The following is a 17,723-nucleotide window of genomic DNA, read 5'->3' as shown; positions in this document are numbered from 1 at the left end:
CTATTTTCTGTTGTCTGCTCCTTTTGTACACCTATTTTAATTTATTGTGTTCAAAGATATGAGAGCTTATGCTTAAATAGGAGAAAAGAGCCAATTTACATCATGTTTCTTTTCATTAGAAGCCCTTTTCCTTAAAAAAGAAGTTGGACAAAAATAAAATCATGTGTTTGCGCAGGTATGCCTGTGTGTATGAGAGAATTCTGTATGTTTCTCAAGAATCCTTAGAAATAATTACAGAATAAAAACTGTCTTTGAGTGGCCTAAATCTGAAGTAGAAACAAAAAATTCAGAAATAAAAATATGAGCCATGTTTTTCTTTGCAAATTTTTTCAGAGATACTAAAATTGAAGTGATGTTTTATGGCCATTTCTGTGTGGGATGTGTCTGCTCCTGGGCATAGTTGAACTTTACATAGAAAGAGGACTGACCTTTTTGTCTTCCTTTTATCTGGCATTAGGACCCTGTGTGTCCTGTCACGGGAATGAACCCTCTTTCCTTGGTTCATTCCTGTGAGCTTCCTGCCTTTCCCTCACCTACATTTTCTCAGCTGTCATTATTACCTTCATGCACACTGGGTGTTGGGGTGCCCTGTTCCAGTTCCTGGTCTGTCACTCTGTGTGTCTCCTCTGGAGCTTGTCAGTCTCTATAGGGAAGAATTCTATAGTCAGATATTGAAGCATTCATAGGAATCAAATGTCTTATATCAGCAATTTTCTTTATTTTTTTTCCTCTTTGCTTACATACCATTGAAAATAATTTTGAGAAACTATGAATGTCCTCAAACATTTTTGTTTTGATATTAAAATTTTCATCCTATCAAGGGATATATTTTCTGATGTATTATAAATACTGATATTTAAAATAAAGTACCCTTCATTAAAAATGAGTTTCAAAAGAATTTTAATTACTGTAATCTTTTGATAATCCACTAAGTCATTTCAAAATGTATGAACATGCTCTTCTTTAGCAGTAGGAAATTTCATATCATTCCATTTTCAAGTTGAACATTGTATTTTCATTCTTTTTTTCCACAGAATTTTATCCTAATATAGCAGGTTTTGATTTCTGAAAGTCATTTCTCATACTATCATACTTCTTATATAAAAATATAGAGTTAAATTTAAATCTAATTTTTTTATTTCTGGCAGTTATAAGGCTCAGAATATTAAAGATATATTATAGTTATCACTACTCATTTGATCAGAATACAAACATTAACATTTTAATGAGTATTAAAGCTAAAGTGGATTTTTTTAAAGAAAAAGATCGTTTATTTATTTATTCATCTGTTTGCTTATGTATGTATGTATGTATTTATTTATTTTAAGTTGTAGATGGACACAATGCCTTTTTTTATTTATTTGGTGCTGAGGATTGAACCCAGTGCTTCACTTGCTTGTGGCAGGGACTCTACCACTAAGCCACAATCCCAGTTCACTAATAAACATTTCTTATTAAGATGCTTCTGTGGTTGAATATTCACCATCAAAGCCTTTGTTTTTAGAAGTGCCGAGGACCTTTATGCACACACATAAATAGGAATAGAGGGACTTTTGTTATAGTAATATCACCGAATTATTTTACACTATGTGGTTTGTGTCAGAGATTTTTAAAATAATTCCTAATACTCAGCTACAATTCAATCTTGTTCTCCTTCAATTTTATTGACAGTAAATAATTGGAATCCACTTGATTTGATTTGTGAAAGTTATAGGAGCTACTCTAACATTTTCTGTAGTACCAAAAAAAAAAAGCGTTACCAGATGAAACAAAATAACTTTAAATTTTACCTCGTCCTACTCTTTTAATTTTGTTGTACTTGGCATAACCCGATATACTCAGGAGCTCTGGGAAAATAAATCTGATTCATTTTAGAAGATGTCCCCTGAGTCCTCTGCCTCCATTAAGTCTGCATACCTCTCTGTTTTATCGTGTTCATCGTATTGCATGGCTTTCTCACCCCTTTATGTTATGTGGGGGGAATATCATAGTACATGATACAAAGATTTAGAATATTTATATTTTAATGAAATAATGTATAACCAATGAAAGTGCTAACACACTAATAGAGTAGACATATTTCTTGGTGTGTTTACATGTGACTGCATCCATTTGCATAAGTGCACATAACACATCTGTATAAGTATACACAAGGAAAAGAATTGAAAGATACATACCAAAATTCAACTAGTGAACCTCTGGGTTGTTGAATTATATTTTTTCTTTATGTATCTGTGTATTTTCAAAGTTTTAATTTCATTTGTAATTATATTTTCTTCCTTTTACTGCTCAGTATGTTCCAAATTTTCTATATATGCATGCATTTTTAAAATAATAAAATAGTTTTAAAAGAATCCCACTTAATTGAAGTTTCTATGCTTCTGAAGAAATCCTTTGGCCCTAGCATTTCTCCATGGGAAACAGAAAATGTCTTAAGGTAGGTTGGCAGCTTAGACAGATGCTTGTTCTGTGAGTATCTTCTCCTGTGTCCAGCATCTGCCTCCTGTTCCCTTTCCTAGAGTTTTTTCCTCTCTGTAACTGGATCTGCCCTAGACATTGAATTTTTTCCTTTTGTTTTCTTTATTGTTTCATCTGCCCTGCTATTTAGATTTCCATTTGAATTGCACAGAATGTCCTGTTCCTCAGTGCTGAACTTAGAAATAAACACGTTCCTTTGGCAGTTCTGAGATCTCTTCCTGAAGTGAAGGAGGTCTGCCTCATGGAAATGACCTCATCAGGATGCCTTGCTCGGGGAAGTGTGGGGTGCTGTCCTCCCATGGTGTACTTTGTGTCCTGCTCATTGTGTTTCATGACCTCCCTGTCAGGTTATGAGCTCAGGGAGGCAGGAACTTTAGTAGTCTAAATGAGGGCTTATTAGTTGTGTTTTGAATTAAGTAAACAAATCCACTTCAGTATTGAAACCTGCAGGAATTTTGTGGTAATCTCAAACTTAGATAAACGTTACTGATCTGTTAACCACAGGGGAAAAAAGGGGGAGACATAAAATCTTTCTTTTGAACCAGCTTTTTATAATCTACATTAGCTATGCTATCTCACACTCAGTTTTACATCTCCAAACTAGATGCCATAATTCTTTACATCAGAGTTGAAATCTTTGGCTTGTGTGACTTCCAGTTCTTCATATCCAGAGTAATTAATAAACTAAATAATTTTTCTTTGTAGCATAGCTTAGCTCTGTTCATATTGGATCCTAATTATCATTCTGGTTTTTTAAAAAAGTATTAATTTCATGCAGATTCTAGGAGCCTCCACCATCACTGATGCTTTCAAGGGAAGGGTAGTACAAAGGACGGAGCCCCAGGAGCCCAGCAAACCCTTTCAGGAGTGGGCTAATTCACCTTTCTCTCCTACCCCTTCTAGTCACTCCTTGTCTGCACCTGTGTGGGTGGCTTCCTCATATCCAAGAGAAGGATGTTGGATTAGATAGTATATTAGGACCTCTTTAGTCCTAATATCCTATGGCTGACATATGCCACTGGAAGGTCTATTTTAGAAAAGGAAGATGGGAAACCAAGGTAGTTTTTAAAGTCCTGTCTATAAAAGAGGTTAGCTGAAATAGCTTTTAGATTGATAACAAATCCTTATTAATAATTAAGAACTAGATTTTTTCCAAAAAGTTGTATTTTTAAAAAAATTTTTATGTTTTAATAAGTTATACATGACAGTAGAATGCACTTATATACTTCGATATATCATACATAGATGGATATATTTCTTCATTTTTTTGAGTATACATATTGTAGAATCACATTAGTAATACAGTCACCTACATACATACAGTAATAATGTCTTTTTCATTCTACTATCTCTCTTATCCCCACATCCCCTGTCTTCCCCTCCTTTCACTTCCCTCTACCTAAATCTAAGGTAATGCTATTCTTTTTGCATTACAATTCTTAATATACATATATACCACAATTTTTATATCTCTGTTTATATATAAAGTATGTTGCCGCCCAATTCAAGCCTTATTTTTAAGACTAAAAACAATTTACTGCTGTGATATTGTGGTAAAGGAGTGTTTCTTAGTAACTTAAGTGAAATTTTGTTTGTTCCTCAGATTGCAAACACTGCCACTTACTTCTAGCTTTCCATTTTATTTGGAGAAGACTTTTAATGCCATTTTAGTAGTGCTTTTGATGATTTTAGATGGCTTATTTTTAAAGCCGTTTGTACATTTTTTTTTGTTTGTTATTATGTACTGTTGCTATAGCCAATTAAAAAATCCTCTTAACAAACTATTGTAGATTGGATCAAAGGATATCACTGTTATTCTTCTCCCAAGAAGGAGAAGACTTATGAGCCACATCAATTTATTGCTTGTTTCTCTAATGAAGCAATATATGACTATTAGTCCACTTAAATATGTAGGAACTCTGAAAACTCCAGAGATTTTGATGAGTATATTTCTCAAAACCAAAAATATTAAGGTCCTAAAAATGATTAAAGCCAAACTCTTAATAATGAGTTTTGATGTATTGTTTATAGAAAATACAATAGCTAAAGCATTTTGAATTTCAGATCTGATTAATGGCCTCAAATGGTTTCAAATGTATTTCAAGGACAAATATAGGTTTGAATAATTTTGTCTGTAATGAACTAGCTTCTTGCCAGTTCCAGCTTCGAATTATTAAGAGAGAGAGAATTAACCCAGCTAGGGTAGCCTTATCCTGAAGTGTTTTATAATGATCTAATCCAGGTAGTAGGTTGGAGAAATGGGCCACCTAGTCAGAACATGGATATTAGGAGTTTTTCTCTGTGTAACGACTGGTGGTTCATTTGAGGCTTGGAAGACTCAAAAAGGAAATCAGTCAAAGAATGCATGTGTGGAAAGGTCTTTCAGACTGCAGACATTGTCTTGCAAAGGCCCTGTAAGAGGAACTACAAAGTAACAGAAGAAAGTAATACCTGATTTGGTCTGAGAGCCCTACTTTCAGATCAGATTCAGCAAGCCCAGTTGCTTTGAAGGAAATAGGATAGAATATAGGAATTAATTTGGTTGAAAATCAGTCAATGCCTAAGAGATTCTGTAACAGATTTGGATACCTTAACCTTAAGTATTTTATAATAGTCTTCTTGAACTTCTGGTTTTTGTTATTCTAATTGGAACTAGTTAGAGTTCATGGAAATGGCCTGATTCATCCCTGAGGTTGATCTTTGTAGGTAATGTACACAGAGAATTGCATATACTTTTATAATATTTCTATTTGTATACTATGGTTTTATTTCTGTTTGTTGTTAAACTTTTTAGGTAAAACTTTCAGTCTGAACTATATCGAAGGATCTGTTTTTTATCCCTTTCTCTTGTGTTTGAATAATGTTTAATCTTCTCAATAGTATCCTTATGAGAAACTCTAGTGTTTCTTAAAGGAAACAGTTCCTTGAGGCACGTATTGCTGGAGGCAGGGCCTGGTTTAGGAAGGCTAAGGCAACCTAAAGTGGGTCCCATAATCGGGAGACATAAAGTCTCTTTTGCATAAAACTATTGTTAGAATCCTCTGAGAAAGGCTAGATGTCATCTATAAAATTTGCTGGAAACTCTTTTAGATCTGTGGCCCATGTGGAGTGTTTCCACATCCATTTAGTCAATGGGAAATCACCACAACAATGTCATTATACTTCCTGTTCCTGGCTACATGCTTAGTAGAATAGTAATGGATTAGTTTAAGAAAAACATGTACATATGTATACATGCACAAACATTCACACACACTTGTACACAAATGTTCCTAAGTTAGAACCCAGCTCTTCCAGCCACACCATCATTTTTCTTTTGTTAAGATTCATGTGTAGGTATTTACATGGAGTTAGGTAGAAAGTAGTCATGTTACCTCATCAGCAGGCACATTCTTCTATCACTCTGGTTTGTGCATGTTGGTCTGACCTGAGGTGTTGCCTGTGCACCTTGCACTCTGGTACTTACCTCCCTATCCTGTGACAGTAGGGGGCTAATTCACCTGATCATCTACAGATGATCCTTCTGACACCTAGGTGTAGACACCGTCTGTCTCTACTGCATCCTTAGACCAGTTTTGGCTTTTATATCTCAAATATCTTTGAGATAGGAAGGTAAATGGCAGTCATTCCAGAGAGTATAGGATTTTTTTCCCCCCAATGCTAGAGTCTGAACTCAGGGTCTGTACATGCCTAGATAAGTGCTCTATCGCTGAGTTTACAAACCCCAGCCCCAGAGAATAGGGTTCCTAAGGAAAAGACAAGTGTTACCTTGGGAATCTAAGAATTGCATATGAAGGACTGGAAAACAATTCCTGGGCTCCTCTGACAGATTAGCCAGAACACTTCTGAAGACTAAAGGGAATCTACTTTTGGGATATGGACTGCAGGGGAAAAACAAACAAAATAAACTTTCCTCAGATGATAAGCTAGATTTGCACCGTAGGGTTTTAGAATACCCTAAGGTAGCCACCTAAAATGTCGTCTCCTTACTGGAAACCTGATCTTTATATCCTTTATAGTGAACTACTCATAAAGTGTTATACACTCCAAAAGCTTGTCTTCAAGAACAAAAATGCAAAATTCAATGATATTAGATTTACTGTGGAGCCCTACTGCATCCCTGGGGCTAAAAGCCTGTTTAACAAACACTGAGGCTTGGGGGTGCTGGCAGCTGAGCCACTTAGTACAGCCAGGTTGTGCAGACAGCAGGGTGAGAAGCAGTCTTGTTAAGAGAGCAGTGTTTATTACTATTGAGTTTTTTATCTGTCTCCCTGGGATAGGGGATGCTGCAGGATGCTCCAGGAAGCATGTTAGATGAAAGCCCAATCCTGTTCATCAGCGCACAGCATAGAGAGAGTCAGTTTCCATAATAAAGAACACTTCTGATATACATCATCTGTCATGTATGTTAATGCTGTTATGGATATTGTTGTTATTTCATTAATATAATATGAACCTTTATGGTTACAGTGGTTAGAAATAAATGTCCTATTACTTGTTAATTAATCATCTTAAAGTATTTGGTGCATATAAGTTTTATTCGATTTACTAATTAATAAATATTTTTTTCAGTTAATGGAGATCATTTACCTTTAATTGATTTTATTGTTGGTTATTTTGGGTGCTGTTGTTTAATTGGATTTATATTTCCTTCTGTCAGCCAAGTTCAGATCTGCATTCATGCAGGTTCCTTATTCCTATATTTGTTGAGTGAGCAACTGGGTATATTGGTTGGTGGATGGATGGGTCCACAACATTGAGGCCCAGTCCTTAGCAACCTGCCAGGGGTTGGCATGCAGGCATGTAACATTTCTGTTGCATCTTTTGTTTTCACAGTGAGAGAAAAACGCAAGAGTCTCTTCATTAACCATGTAAGTGAAGTTGTCTCCCTGTGTTTTTCATAATGACTGTATGGTATAAAGAGCTTAAATAACTATGTGTTTGATGGGTGAAAATGCTTCTTGTATTGTCAATACTTAAAAAAAATGTGGAAAATGTTACAGTGCTCAGTTTTGTGTATAATTGGACAAGCTTCAGTTGGCATTTATACACTGTCCCAAATGTTTTTCCAGATTCCCTAAGCTATGTTGTTAATGATAAGAGATGTGTGAATGATGCCATAGTAAAAACCACAGGTCCAAGTGAAAGGCACTTCTTTTTAGTTTCTAATCCTTAATTTTCTTTATACTCCCAAAGTACTGTTTCTTTGTAGCTCAGTTCCAATTGAAAGAACACATACTTGTTTTTCATAAGCTATCTGCCTCTCATTTTCACTTTTTGTAGACACAACAGAGTGCATTTTTGGGCTGTCCAAAGAAAGGAGAAACATTTTTTTAATACTTTATTATTTTAAAAGTTTTCAAAATTTCACCTCTGGTCCTTTGGTTATTCTAAGCAGAATACCCCTCCCTTGGTGGCCAGGTGGAAAGTGTTCCACTGAGATACTTTGTCACCAGTCCACCCACCTTAAGCGGCAGCAAGTGCAGCTGGCTGTATCCAGCCTCTAATCCCCACCCCATGCTTCATGACAAGCTTGTCACCAGGAAAGTTATACCCACTCCTCCTCTCCTTCTCAGGAAGTGTCTCTTCCTTTAGGAAAGAAAACTATCACAAGGTGTGGTATGATCAAATAGGTAAATTATCAAAATAAATGTGCTATAAATCTTCATAATGAAAATAAGAATGATGTATTTGACCTCACAGAGATCTTTCCCAGGATTTTTTGTCTGCATTTAAATATTTGTAGATCATAAAATATTTAGCACTAAAGCTGTGTATTCATGAGACTTAGAACCATAATATTGTATTTCCTGCCCCTTGAAAATCTGGACAAAATGCAGTGAGAAAGATTCATTGGTTGGGCACCACATAGGGATCTTAGGCAATCCTTAGGAGAGTGATTCCTCTGTGGATGGTGTCAATAAATATATGAACATACATACTTCTTTAGGGGTCAGAGGGCCTATAGCTTTTATCAGATCCTTAAAGCAATTCATAACCTTTTCAAATTTTGAAGCATCAGTATAAAGCATCTGTAAAATCATAATATGTCACAAAGAAAAGATGATGTAATTGCCATGCCTTTTCTTCTGAAAGCAGTGCATGCATGAATATAGAAATATGAGTGACTGAAACTAATTCTCTAAGTTCTTGCTTCCAATTTTTTACCTGACGAGTGCATTTGTCTTCTTTCCCTTCCATTAGCATGTTTGCCAAGGAGTTTGCAGGGGAAGGAAGAGCTGAAAAAGCAGCCAGTCCACCTTTGCAGTTCACTACAGCTCCATTAAGGGTGTAATGAGGAAAGAGAACAGGAGTTTGTCCATGCCACTCTGCTGTGATTGTAGCTAATGAGACAGAGGTGTGCTCTCATAGTTCTGACTTGCACATTTATTTCATATGCTCTCTCACTTAACCTCACACTTTGTGCCCTGCACAGTCCTGGCACCTGCCACACACTGAGTCAATTTCCATGGACCAGCATATGGATTAGGGTGGAGTAGGCTATGCATTCTAACTTTAGGTATCCACTGCAACTCAACCCACTCTTCAAACTCTGTAAAACCTCTCATCTACTGACACAAAGAGTGAAATCACACAGGTGCTGAGATCTCTCACATGAACTTGTTTCTGTATAGAAGAAAGCTCTGTGCTGAATGTCTTATGTAACAGGTGACCCTGGAACAGCGTGACCCTCCAATCCCTGAACAGACCTAGCTGCAAATGAGCACCTATGCCCTGCCACTGCTGGGAAAAGCCACTGGAGTGTGTTGTTCCAACCCATTGAAATATAGTTTGAGTGAAATTACCTGCAGATTCAATTAGGCTAATAAACTAACTGCTTTTCAGGTTTTGTGACTTGGGTCTAATAAGTTAGAACAGTAGAGAAAAGATAAGGGATAGCAGTAATCAGTGCTTTACTGATTGGGTGCCAGGCTCTGTTCTGATTGGTTTAATGCACTCACTAATTACTTAGCATAGTAACCAGGCTGGGTTTATGTGTGTATCCTTCCCATTTTACTGATACAGAAACTGAGGTGCAAAGAAGTTAGCCAAATAACAGTGGAACCAGGATTGGAACTTAGCAGCGTTCATCTGTACATTTCTCAGATAGTAAGACCAGTTCCCATTGGGACAGGGGTTAATTTGCTTATCTGAAGTTAGATAGTATAATCTTAATTAAATTTTTATAGGGCAGTCTATAGGATTCATTTCTGAATAAAGATCCGTAGTAATTAAAATTATAATTTTAATTTCTTGTTTAACTCTAGAATAACAGATTCTTTGTTTTTGACCATATTTTATTTAATGTGAGAGATTTTGTTTATTTTCATCTTCATGATTCTGAATAGCCTACTTAGTACCTGTTGCTTAGGTAATCTATAAGAAGCTGATATTGAAGAGAAGTGGAAGAAGTGGATATACATAAGCCAAGTAAGAGAAGTAGGGGTGGTTCAGCTCTACTCCTAGGATAAATGGTAACTACAGGGGAAATGAAAGTTTTTCTGGCTCTCTGCAAACACATATTAGCAAGTGAAAAGAATAAACTTAGACTCAGAACCTTCTTGGGGGTGGGTGGGGACAGTAGAGGATAGAACCCCAGGCAGGCAGGTTAAGGGGGTAGGCCTTTGACTGGCTAAAAAAAAAAAAAAAAAAAAGAGAGAGAGAGAGAGAGAAAGAAAAAAACCACCCTAGTGTCTTCAAGGGATTAAGTAAAAGGTGGCAGCTTCTGAAAGATCTGGGAATTTTGACAGCAAGTTAAATCAGGGTGATTTATAAAGATTAATAGTCTAATCAGCACCTAAGTTTTAGGTATAATTAGAATGAATAGTTTTAGGAAAATTTTAATGCATTATGAAAGGCATTTTTTAAATGCTTGTAACAAACTTTATTTAAAGTTTATGCTTTAATTTTGCTGACATTTGGCTTTGATTTTTTTTAAATGTCTTAAGTGTGAAAATCTCTATTAAGTTGTAGATGACTTTGTAAGTAGCAGTAGTCTAGAATTACCCCTGTAACTTAGGAGAAACTCATGCCTTTTACCTTAGCCTAATTCTTCTGTGACATTTTCCTGCCACATGGTGACAGCATACCTAAAGTCATATGATCAAAGAAGTTTAAAAAAAAAGGATATTCAAATAAAATGAACTTGGAGTTCAGTAGCTAACCTTCCTTATTTCTCTTCTGCTGTTGATACATTTTGAATGAGAAAGCCCAAATGGCATGCTACTTAGGGTCACCCATACTTATGAAAAAAATTCAAAGCATGTGTCTCAGCATTGAGACAGGTGATTGTTCTATAAGCTTGGTGAGGAAATAAAGCAATTATTTATGCACAAATCACATTGTTAGTTGAGTGTAATGGAACTATTCTCAGTAAGTGTAAAGGAACTTTTCTCAGACTCTAATTCTGCCACTTGATAACTGGGTGACCTTAGAAATGTCTTCAAGTTTCAGTTCTCTTCTCTCCCAGATGGATCACAACTCTTTGGCCTGCTTGACTCAAATGAAGGGAAGGTAATTTGTAAACTGATTTTAGTACCAGATAAATATGTTCATGTTATTATCCATTGGAGATTAGGTAAATTTAGTTTGTTTTTCAAAACTGATAAAGTCTTTTTTGTATTTTGAGTATAGTTGTAGTCCCTACCCCACCACTTACTAAGACCTGGACTCCCAAGGGAGGTATATTCTGTTCAATTCCTTTTGGGAATACTGACTTAGTTTGTACCTCTTTACTAGTTCAATTCTGAACTGATTTTTGCCTTTTAGTTTTGAGTGGTATAGAAATAGAAGTCCTTATAAAATGGTGTGTACTCTGATTATACTCTAATTTGTAAGTTATAGAAGTTAAGGAATGAAGTGAGAAATGGAGCTGAAGAGGTCCATATCGGATACTGGGGATTGAGTATCCCCAGTGCTCAGAGGGACTTTGCCATTGAGCTACATCCCCAACCTTTTATTTTATTTTGAGGCAGGGTCTTGCTAAATTGCTGAGGCTGACCTTGAACCTGCTGTCCTTCTGTCTCAGTCTCCTGTGTCTCTGGGATTAGAGGCATGTCCATTGCATCTGGCCAGAAACTGATATTTAAAAATTTCTAAACCTTGCTTTTGTCTCTGGAAGATTTGCTCTTTTGGGTGGAGTAGGGTAGAGGGATGCTAAGAATTGAACCCAGTGGTGTTCTACCACTGAGTTTCACCCCCAGACCTTTTTATTTTGAGAGAGTTGCTGAGGCTGGCCTTGAACTTGTGATTCTTCTGCCTAAGGCCTCCCAAATAGCTGGTTTCAGGCGTGAACCACCAGAGTTGTGCTCTTATGAAAAAGTTTATTAAGCAGCTACTATGCTCCATTAATATAGTATACTTGGAGGATGTGAAAGTAAGATTAGAATTTCATAAAATTTGAAAAATCCATTAAGATAAGGAAATTTAACTTTCTTCTTGAAATAATTTCAAATTGATAGAAAAATTGCAGTAATAATATAGAGTACAAAATTTTCACATGTTACTAATGGAACCTTAGATACTTAGTCTCAGACCTGTCAGTCTACTTCAGGATATTGAAAGGTGATAGATGTTTTGTTCTTTCTTATTTTTCCTTCTCCTTCACAGAATTTCTAAAAATGAAAATGCTATACACATGAAAGTGCTGGGGCAGATGAGAAGTTTGTATAGGATGTGAGCCCCTTGAGTGTATTGGTTATACCTGTAAAAAGATTCTCCTTTTTTCTGTTTTTCTTTTCCTGCCTGTGATAGAACCTGGGGCCTCACACCTGCTAGGCAAACATTCTACTGCCGGGCTACATCTACTATCCTTTTTGACAGAGTCTCACTAAGTTGCCCAGGCTGATCTAGAATTTGGTATCCTCCTTCCTTTGCCTCCTCAGTGGCTAGAATTACAGACATGTTCCATTACACTCAGCTGGAGCTAGCCAGCTTTTACCATAGTTTGTGGCTTCGGGTTCCATTGCTGCCATTATCTGAGGATGGGGGGAGTCCAGCTGTTCCTTAAGCTAGTTGGACTCAAGGTCTTGCATGTTGTTTCATTGTGCCACACTATGCCATTTTTTTCTTACTGCTCTCTTAACCTAAAATTTCAGCTTTGTCACCTTGCCAAGGGACTTCTGGAATAGAGAGGAAAGGAAAAATGTGAAGTCTGTCTGGGAAGGCACAAACTTTGTATTTCAAGAGGGGACTTTGTCAAAAAAGCCCTTTAAGAAGCAGACTTTTCCTGAGCCTTCAAACAGTATTATAGTCTGTGCTTTGACTTTTATAAAAAAAAATATTTATTTATTTATTTAGTTTTAGTTGGACACAAAGCCTTCATTTTATTTATCTTCTATCTATCTATCTATTTATTTATATGCGGTGCTGAGGATCAAACCCGGGCCTCACATGTGCTAGGTGAACGCTCCACTGCTGAGCCACAATTCCAGCCCCTGTGCTTTTTTGAATTTTTATAGGTATGTTTTTTTACTTTGATTTTGAAAAATTTCAAAATTACTAAACAGGTATAATAGTAATACAGAACATTCATGTATTCTCTCAGATACACCAGGCTTAAATTAGTATTTTATCACATCTACTAATTTTCTGATCTGATTTTTTTTGGGAGTAGATTGCCTACATCATACTTTTTACCCTCTAATACTCTGCCATGTATTTCCTAAGACTAAATACTATTCTATGTATAACTACAATATCATTATCAATGTTAAGAACTTAACTTTATACAGTTCTTTTTGATTAAATGCCTATATTACAGTTGGCTGTATAATGTCCTCTGTAGCATTTTATTTTCTGATACCAGTTTTAGTCCAGGGTCACATGTGACATTTAGTGGGTGTGTCCCTGGAGCCTTTCTGTGTCTCTGATTCAGATGAGTATTTACAATCAGATGAGTACTACATGGAAAGCTTCCTCTTAGGGCAGCAGATCTGGAGACTTGTAATTTCCATCTGGGTCCCATCAATAATGTGGATTTTGATTGCCAGGCAGGGTGTTGTCTGGATTCTCCACTGTATATTTATGATTTTCCCGCTTGAACCTACTAAGTGTGCAAAAAGCTTCCCCTTATTTTAGCATTTGTTGATCATTTTTGCCTGAATCAATTTTTATTATGGTAATTTTTAGCCTCACCACTCCCTCTGTACATGTCACTCTACATTCTTCTCCAAGGGAGAACCTCCTCTTCCCAACTGTCTGTCCATCCATTAATTTGTTCATCTTTAGTATGGACTCATAAATTTCTGCATAGTTAATTCCTGTCCTTAATTATTCTGACATTCCCACAGTTCTAGAGTTGGATAGTGGCAGTCTTTTCAAATCAGTCTCCTGACAGACCTCCTTTCATGCTCCTTTGCTTTTTGACATAGTAAAAGATTCCAGGTTCATCTTGTACCTCCTTTGCTTTAACCCAAATCAGCCATTTCTCCAAGGAACTCAGATTCCTTATGGTAGCAAACGGAAGTTGGAAACAAGATCTGGATACCACAAGTGCTCATTGCTGTGGGTGTGTCATTGCTTGATGGCCTATTCAGCAGATGTAGTTAGGAAATAGATATTTCAAAAGTCATATATTCATACAGGTACTTAAAAATTTTTTTTTTGGTTTTAATTAGTTATATACATGACAGTAGAATGTATTTTGACACATACATAAATGGAGTATAACTTCATTTGTACGTGATATAGACAGTGAAATCATATATATATATAGAGAGAGAGAGTAATAATGTCTGATTCATTCTGTTATCATTTCTATCCCCCCCTCCCCTTCGCTCCCTTCTGTCTAATCCAAACAACTCCTATTCCAATTCCCTAATTGTGAGTTATCATCTGCATATCAAAGAAAACATTTGGTCTTTGGTTCTTTGGGATTGGCTCATTTCACTTAGCATGATAATTTCCGGTTCCATCCATTTATGGGCAAATGCCATAATTTTATTCCTCTTTAAGGAATATTTCATTATGTGTGTGTGTATGTGTGTGTGTTACTATAATAAATAAATAAATACACACACACCACACACATATATATGTATGTGTATATACAATAATTTCTTTATCCATTCATTTGTTGAAGGGCATCTAAGTTAGTTTCATAGTTTAGCCATTGTGAATTGAGCTGGTATAAACATTGATGTGGCTGTGTCACTGTAGTATGCTTGATTTTAAGTCCTTTGAGTATATACCAAGGAGAGTAGGATAACTGGGTCAAGTGGTAGTTCCATTCCAAGTTTTCTGAGGAGTCTCTATACTGCTTTCCAGAGTGGTTGCATCAGTCTGCAGTCCCACTAGCAATGCATAAGTGAACCTTTTTTCCCACATCCTCACCAACATTTATTGTTGCTTTTATTCTTTAAAAAAAATTTTAAAAAATTTGTTCTAATTAGTTATACGTGATAGCAGGCTATTGCTTTTATTCTTGATAATTGCCATTCTGACTGGAGTGAGATGGAATCCCAGTGTAGGGTTTAAAATTTTTTTTTTATTAGCTGTTGATGGATCTTTATTTTATTTGTTTGTTTATATGCAGTGCTGAGAATTGAACTCAGTGCCTAACACATGGTAGACTAATACTCTACCACTGAATCACAACCCTAGCCCCTCAGTGTAGTTTTGATTTGCATTTCTCTAATTGCTAGAGATGTTGAATGTTTTTCCATATAGTTGTTGATCAATTGTATTTCTTCTTCTGTGAAGTGTCTGTTCAATTCGTGTGACCAATTTTTGATTTTTTTGTGTGTGTGTTAGGTTTTTTGAGTTTTTTATATATCCTGGAGATTAATGTGGTATTTTAATTTTCTAATTCCAGGGTCTCATAAAGTTTTTTCTTATCTCTTGGTCTTTTGACTTTTTTCTTTCTTTTTTGAAAAACTTATTAGTTTTAATGATATATAAAATTCACCCGTTTAAAGTATACAATTCAGTGATTATAGTGTAATCATAGTTATCACCACATAGTTATCACCACATCCAGTTTTAGAAATATTATCATCTGAAAAAGAAATCTTGTACCTGTTAATAGTCATTCCTTCTTCCTCACCTTTTAGACTCTGGTGATCACTTTCTGTCTGTGCGGATATTTTATGTAAATGTAATCATATAAACACGTAAGTGTAATATAAGTGTAATCACAATATGTGGCCTTTTTTTATTGGTTGTTCAAAACATTACAAAACTCATGACATATCATCTTTCATACATTTGATTCAAGTGGGTTATGAACTCCCATTTTTACCCCAAATACAAGTTGCAGAATCACATCGGTTACACATCCACATTTTTACATAATGGCATATTAGTGACTGTTGTATTCTGCTACCTTTCCTATCCCCTACTATCCCCCCTCCCCTTCCCTTTCATCTTCCCTCTCTACCCCATCTGCTGTTATTCAATTCTCTCCCTTGTTTTTTTATTCCCCTTTCCCCTCACAAACTCTTATATGTAATTTTGTGTAACAATGAGGGACTCCTTCCATTTCCATACAGTTTTTCTTCTCTCTCCCCCCACTCGTCTCTGTTTAGTGTTAATCTTTTCCTCATGCTCTTCTTCTCTGTTCTGTTCTTAGTTGCTCTCTTTATATCAAAGAAGACATTTGGCATTTGTTTTTTAAGGATTGGCTAGCTTCACTTAGCATAATCTGCTCTAATGCCATCCATTCCCTGCAAAATCCATGATTTTTTTTAGTGCTGTGTAATACTCCATTGTGTATAAATGCCACATTTTTTAATCCATTCATCTATTGAAGGGCATCTAGGTTGATTCCAGAGTCTAGCTATTGTGAATTGTACTGCTATGATCATTGATGTGGCAGTATCCCTATAGTATGCTCTTTTAAGGTCCTCAGGGAATAGACCAAGAAAGGCGATTGCTGGGTCAAATGGTGGTTCCATTCCCAGCTTTCCCAGGAATCTCCATATTGCTTTCCATATTGGCCGCACCAGTTTGCAGTCCCACCAGCAATGTACAAGTGTCCCCTTTTCCCCACATCCTCGCCAGCACTTATTGTTTTTTGACTTCATAATGGCTGCCAATCTTACTGCAGTGAGATGGTATCTTAGGGTGGTTTTGATTTGCATTTCTCTGACTGCTAGAGATGGTGAGCATTTTTTCATGTACTTATTGATTGATTGTATGTCCTCCTCTGAGAAGTGTCTGTTCAGGTCCTTGGCCCATTTGTTGATTGGGTTATTTGTTATCTTGTTGTTTAATTTTTTTTGAGTTCTTTATATATTCTGGATATTAGGGCTCTATCTGAAGTGTGAGGAGTAAAAATTTGTTCCCAGGATGTAGGTTCCCTATTTACCTCTCTTATTGTTTCTCTTGCTGAGAAAAAACTTTTTAGTTTAAGTAAAGTCCCATTTGTTTATTCTTGTATTTAACTCTTGGGCTATGGGCGTCCTATTAAGGAATTTGGAGCCCGACCCCACAATATGTAGATCGGAGCCAACTTTTTCTTCTATCAGGCGCAGAGTCTCTGATTTGATATCAAGCTCTTTGATCCATTTTGAATTAACTTTTGTGCATGGCGAGAGAAAGGGGTTCAGCTTCATTTTGTTGCATATGGATTTCCAGTTTTCCCAGCAGCATTTGTTGAAGATGCTATCCTTTCTCCATTGCATGCTTTTAGCCCCTTTATCAAATATAAGATAGTTGTAGTTTGTGGATTGGTTACTGTGTCCTCTATTCTGTACCATTGGTCTACCCGCCTGTTTTGGTACCAGTACCATGCTGTTTTTGTTACTATTGCTCTGTAGTACAGTTTGAAATCTGGTATTGCTATACCTCCAGATTCACACTTCCTGCTTAGAATTGTTTTTGTCTTTTGTTTTTCCATATGAATTTCATGATAGCTTTATCTACTTCTACAAGAAATACCGTTGGGATTTTGATTGGCATTTTGATTGGCATTGCGTTGAACCTGTAGAGAACTTTTGGTAATATGGCCATTTTGATGATGTTGGTTCTGCCTATCCATGAACAGGGTACATTTTTCCATCTTCTAAGATCTTCTGTCTCTCTCTTTAGGTTTCTGTAGTTTTTATTGTATAAATCTTTCACCTCTTTTGTTAGGTTGATTCCCAAGTATTTTATTTTTTTTGAGGATATTGTGAATGGAGTGGTTGTCCTCATTTCCATTTCAGAGGATTTGTCGCTGATATACAGGAATGCCTTTGATTTATGCGTGTTGATTTTATATCCTACCACTTTGCTGAATTCATTTATATGTGTGGCCTTTTGTG

General features: G+C 36.2%; 1 protein-coding gene across 3 annotated transcripts in view; it reads left to right on the top strand.

Annotated features, from left to right (window-relative positions):
* The window catches only part of Ccny (cyclin Y), a 219,350-nt gene that overhangs the window by 142,146 nt on the left and 59,481 nt on the right, over window positions 1–17,723 (top strand). For all 3 annotated transcript variants that reach the window (XM_021730225.3, XM_040278216.2, XM_005330858.5), the window contains one exon: window positions 7,315–7,349. In XM_021730225.3, the coding sequence (XP_021585900.1) occupies window positions 7,315–7,349 (35 nt within the window). The remainder of the gene's footprint in view (window positions 1–7,314; window positions 7,350–17,723) is intronic.

This window comes from Ictidomys tridecemlineatus, chromosome 10, assembly GCF_052094955.1.
Source record: "Ictidomys tridecemlineatus isolate mIctTri1 chromosome 10, mIctTri1.hap1, whole genome shotgun sequence".
Lineage (NCBI taxonomy): Eukaryota > Metazoa > Chordata > Mammalia > Rodentia > Sciuridae > Ictidomys > Ictidomys tridecemlineatus.
The sequence above is the reverse complement of the archived record's forward strand: the minus strand, read 5'-3'. Positions and strand labels throughout refer to the sequence as shown.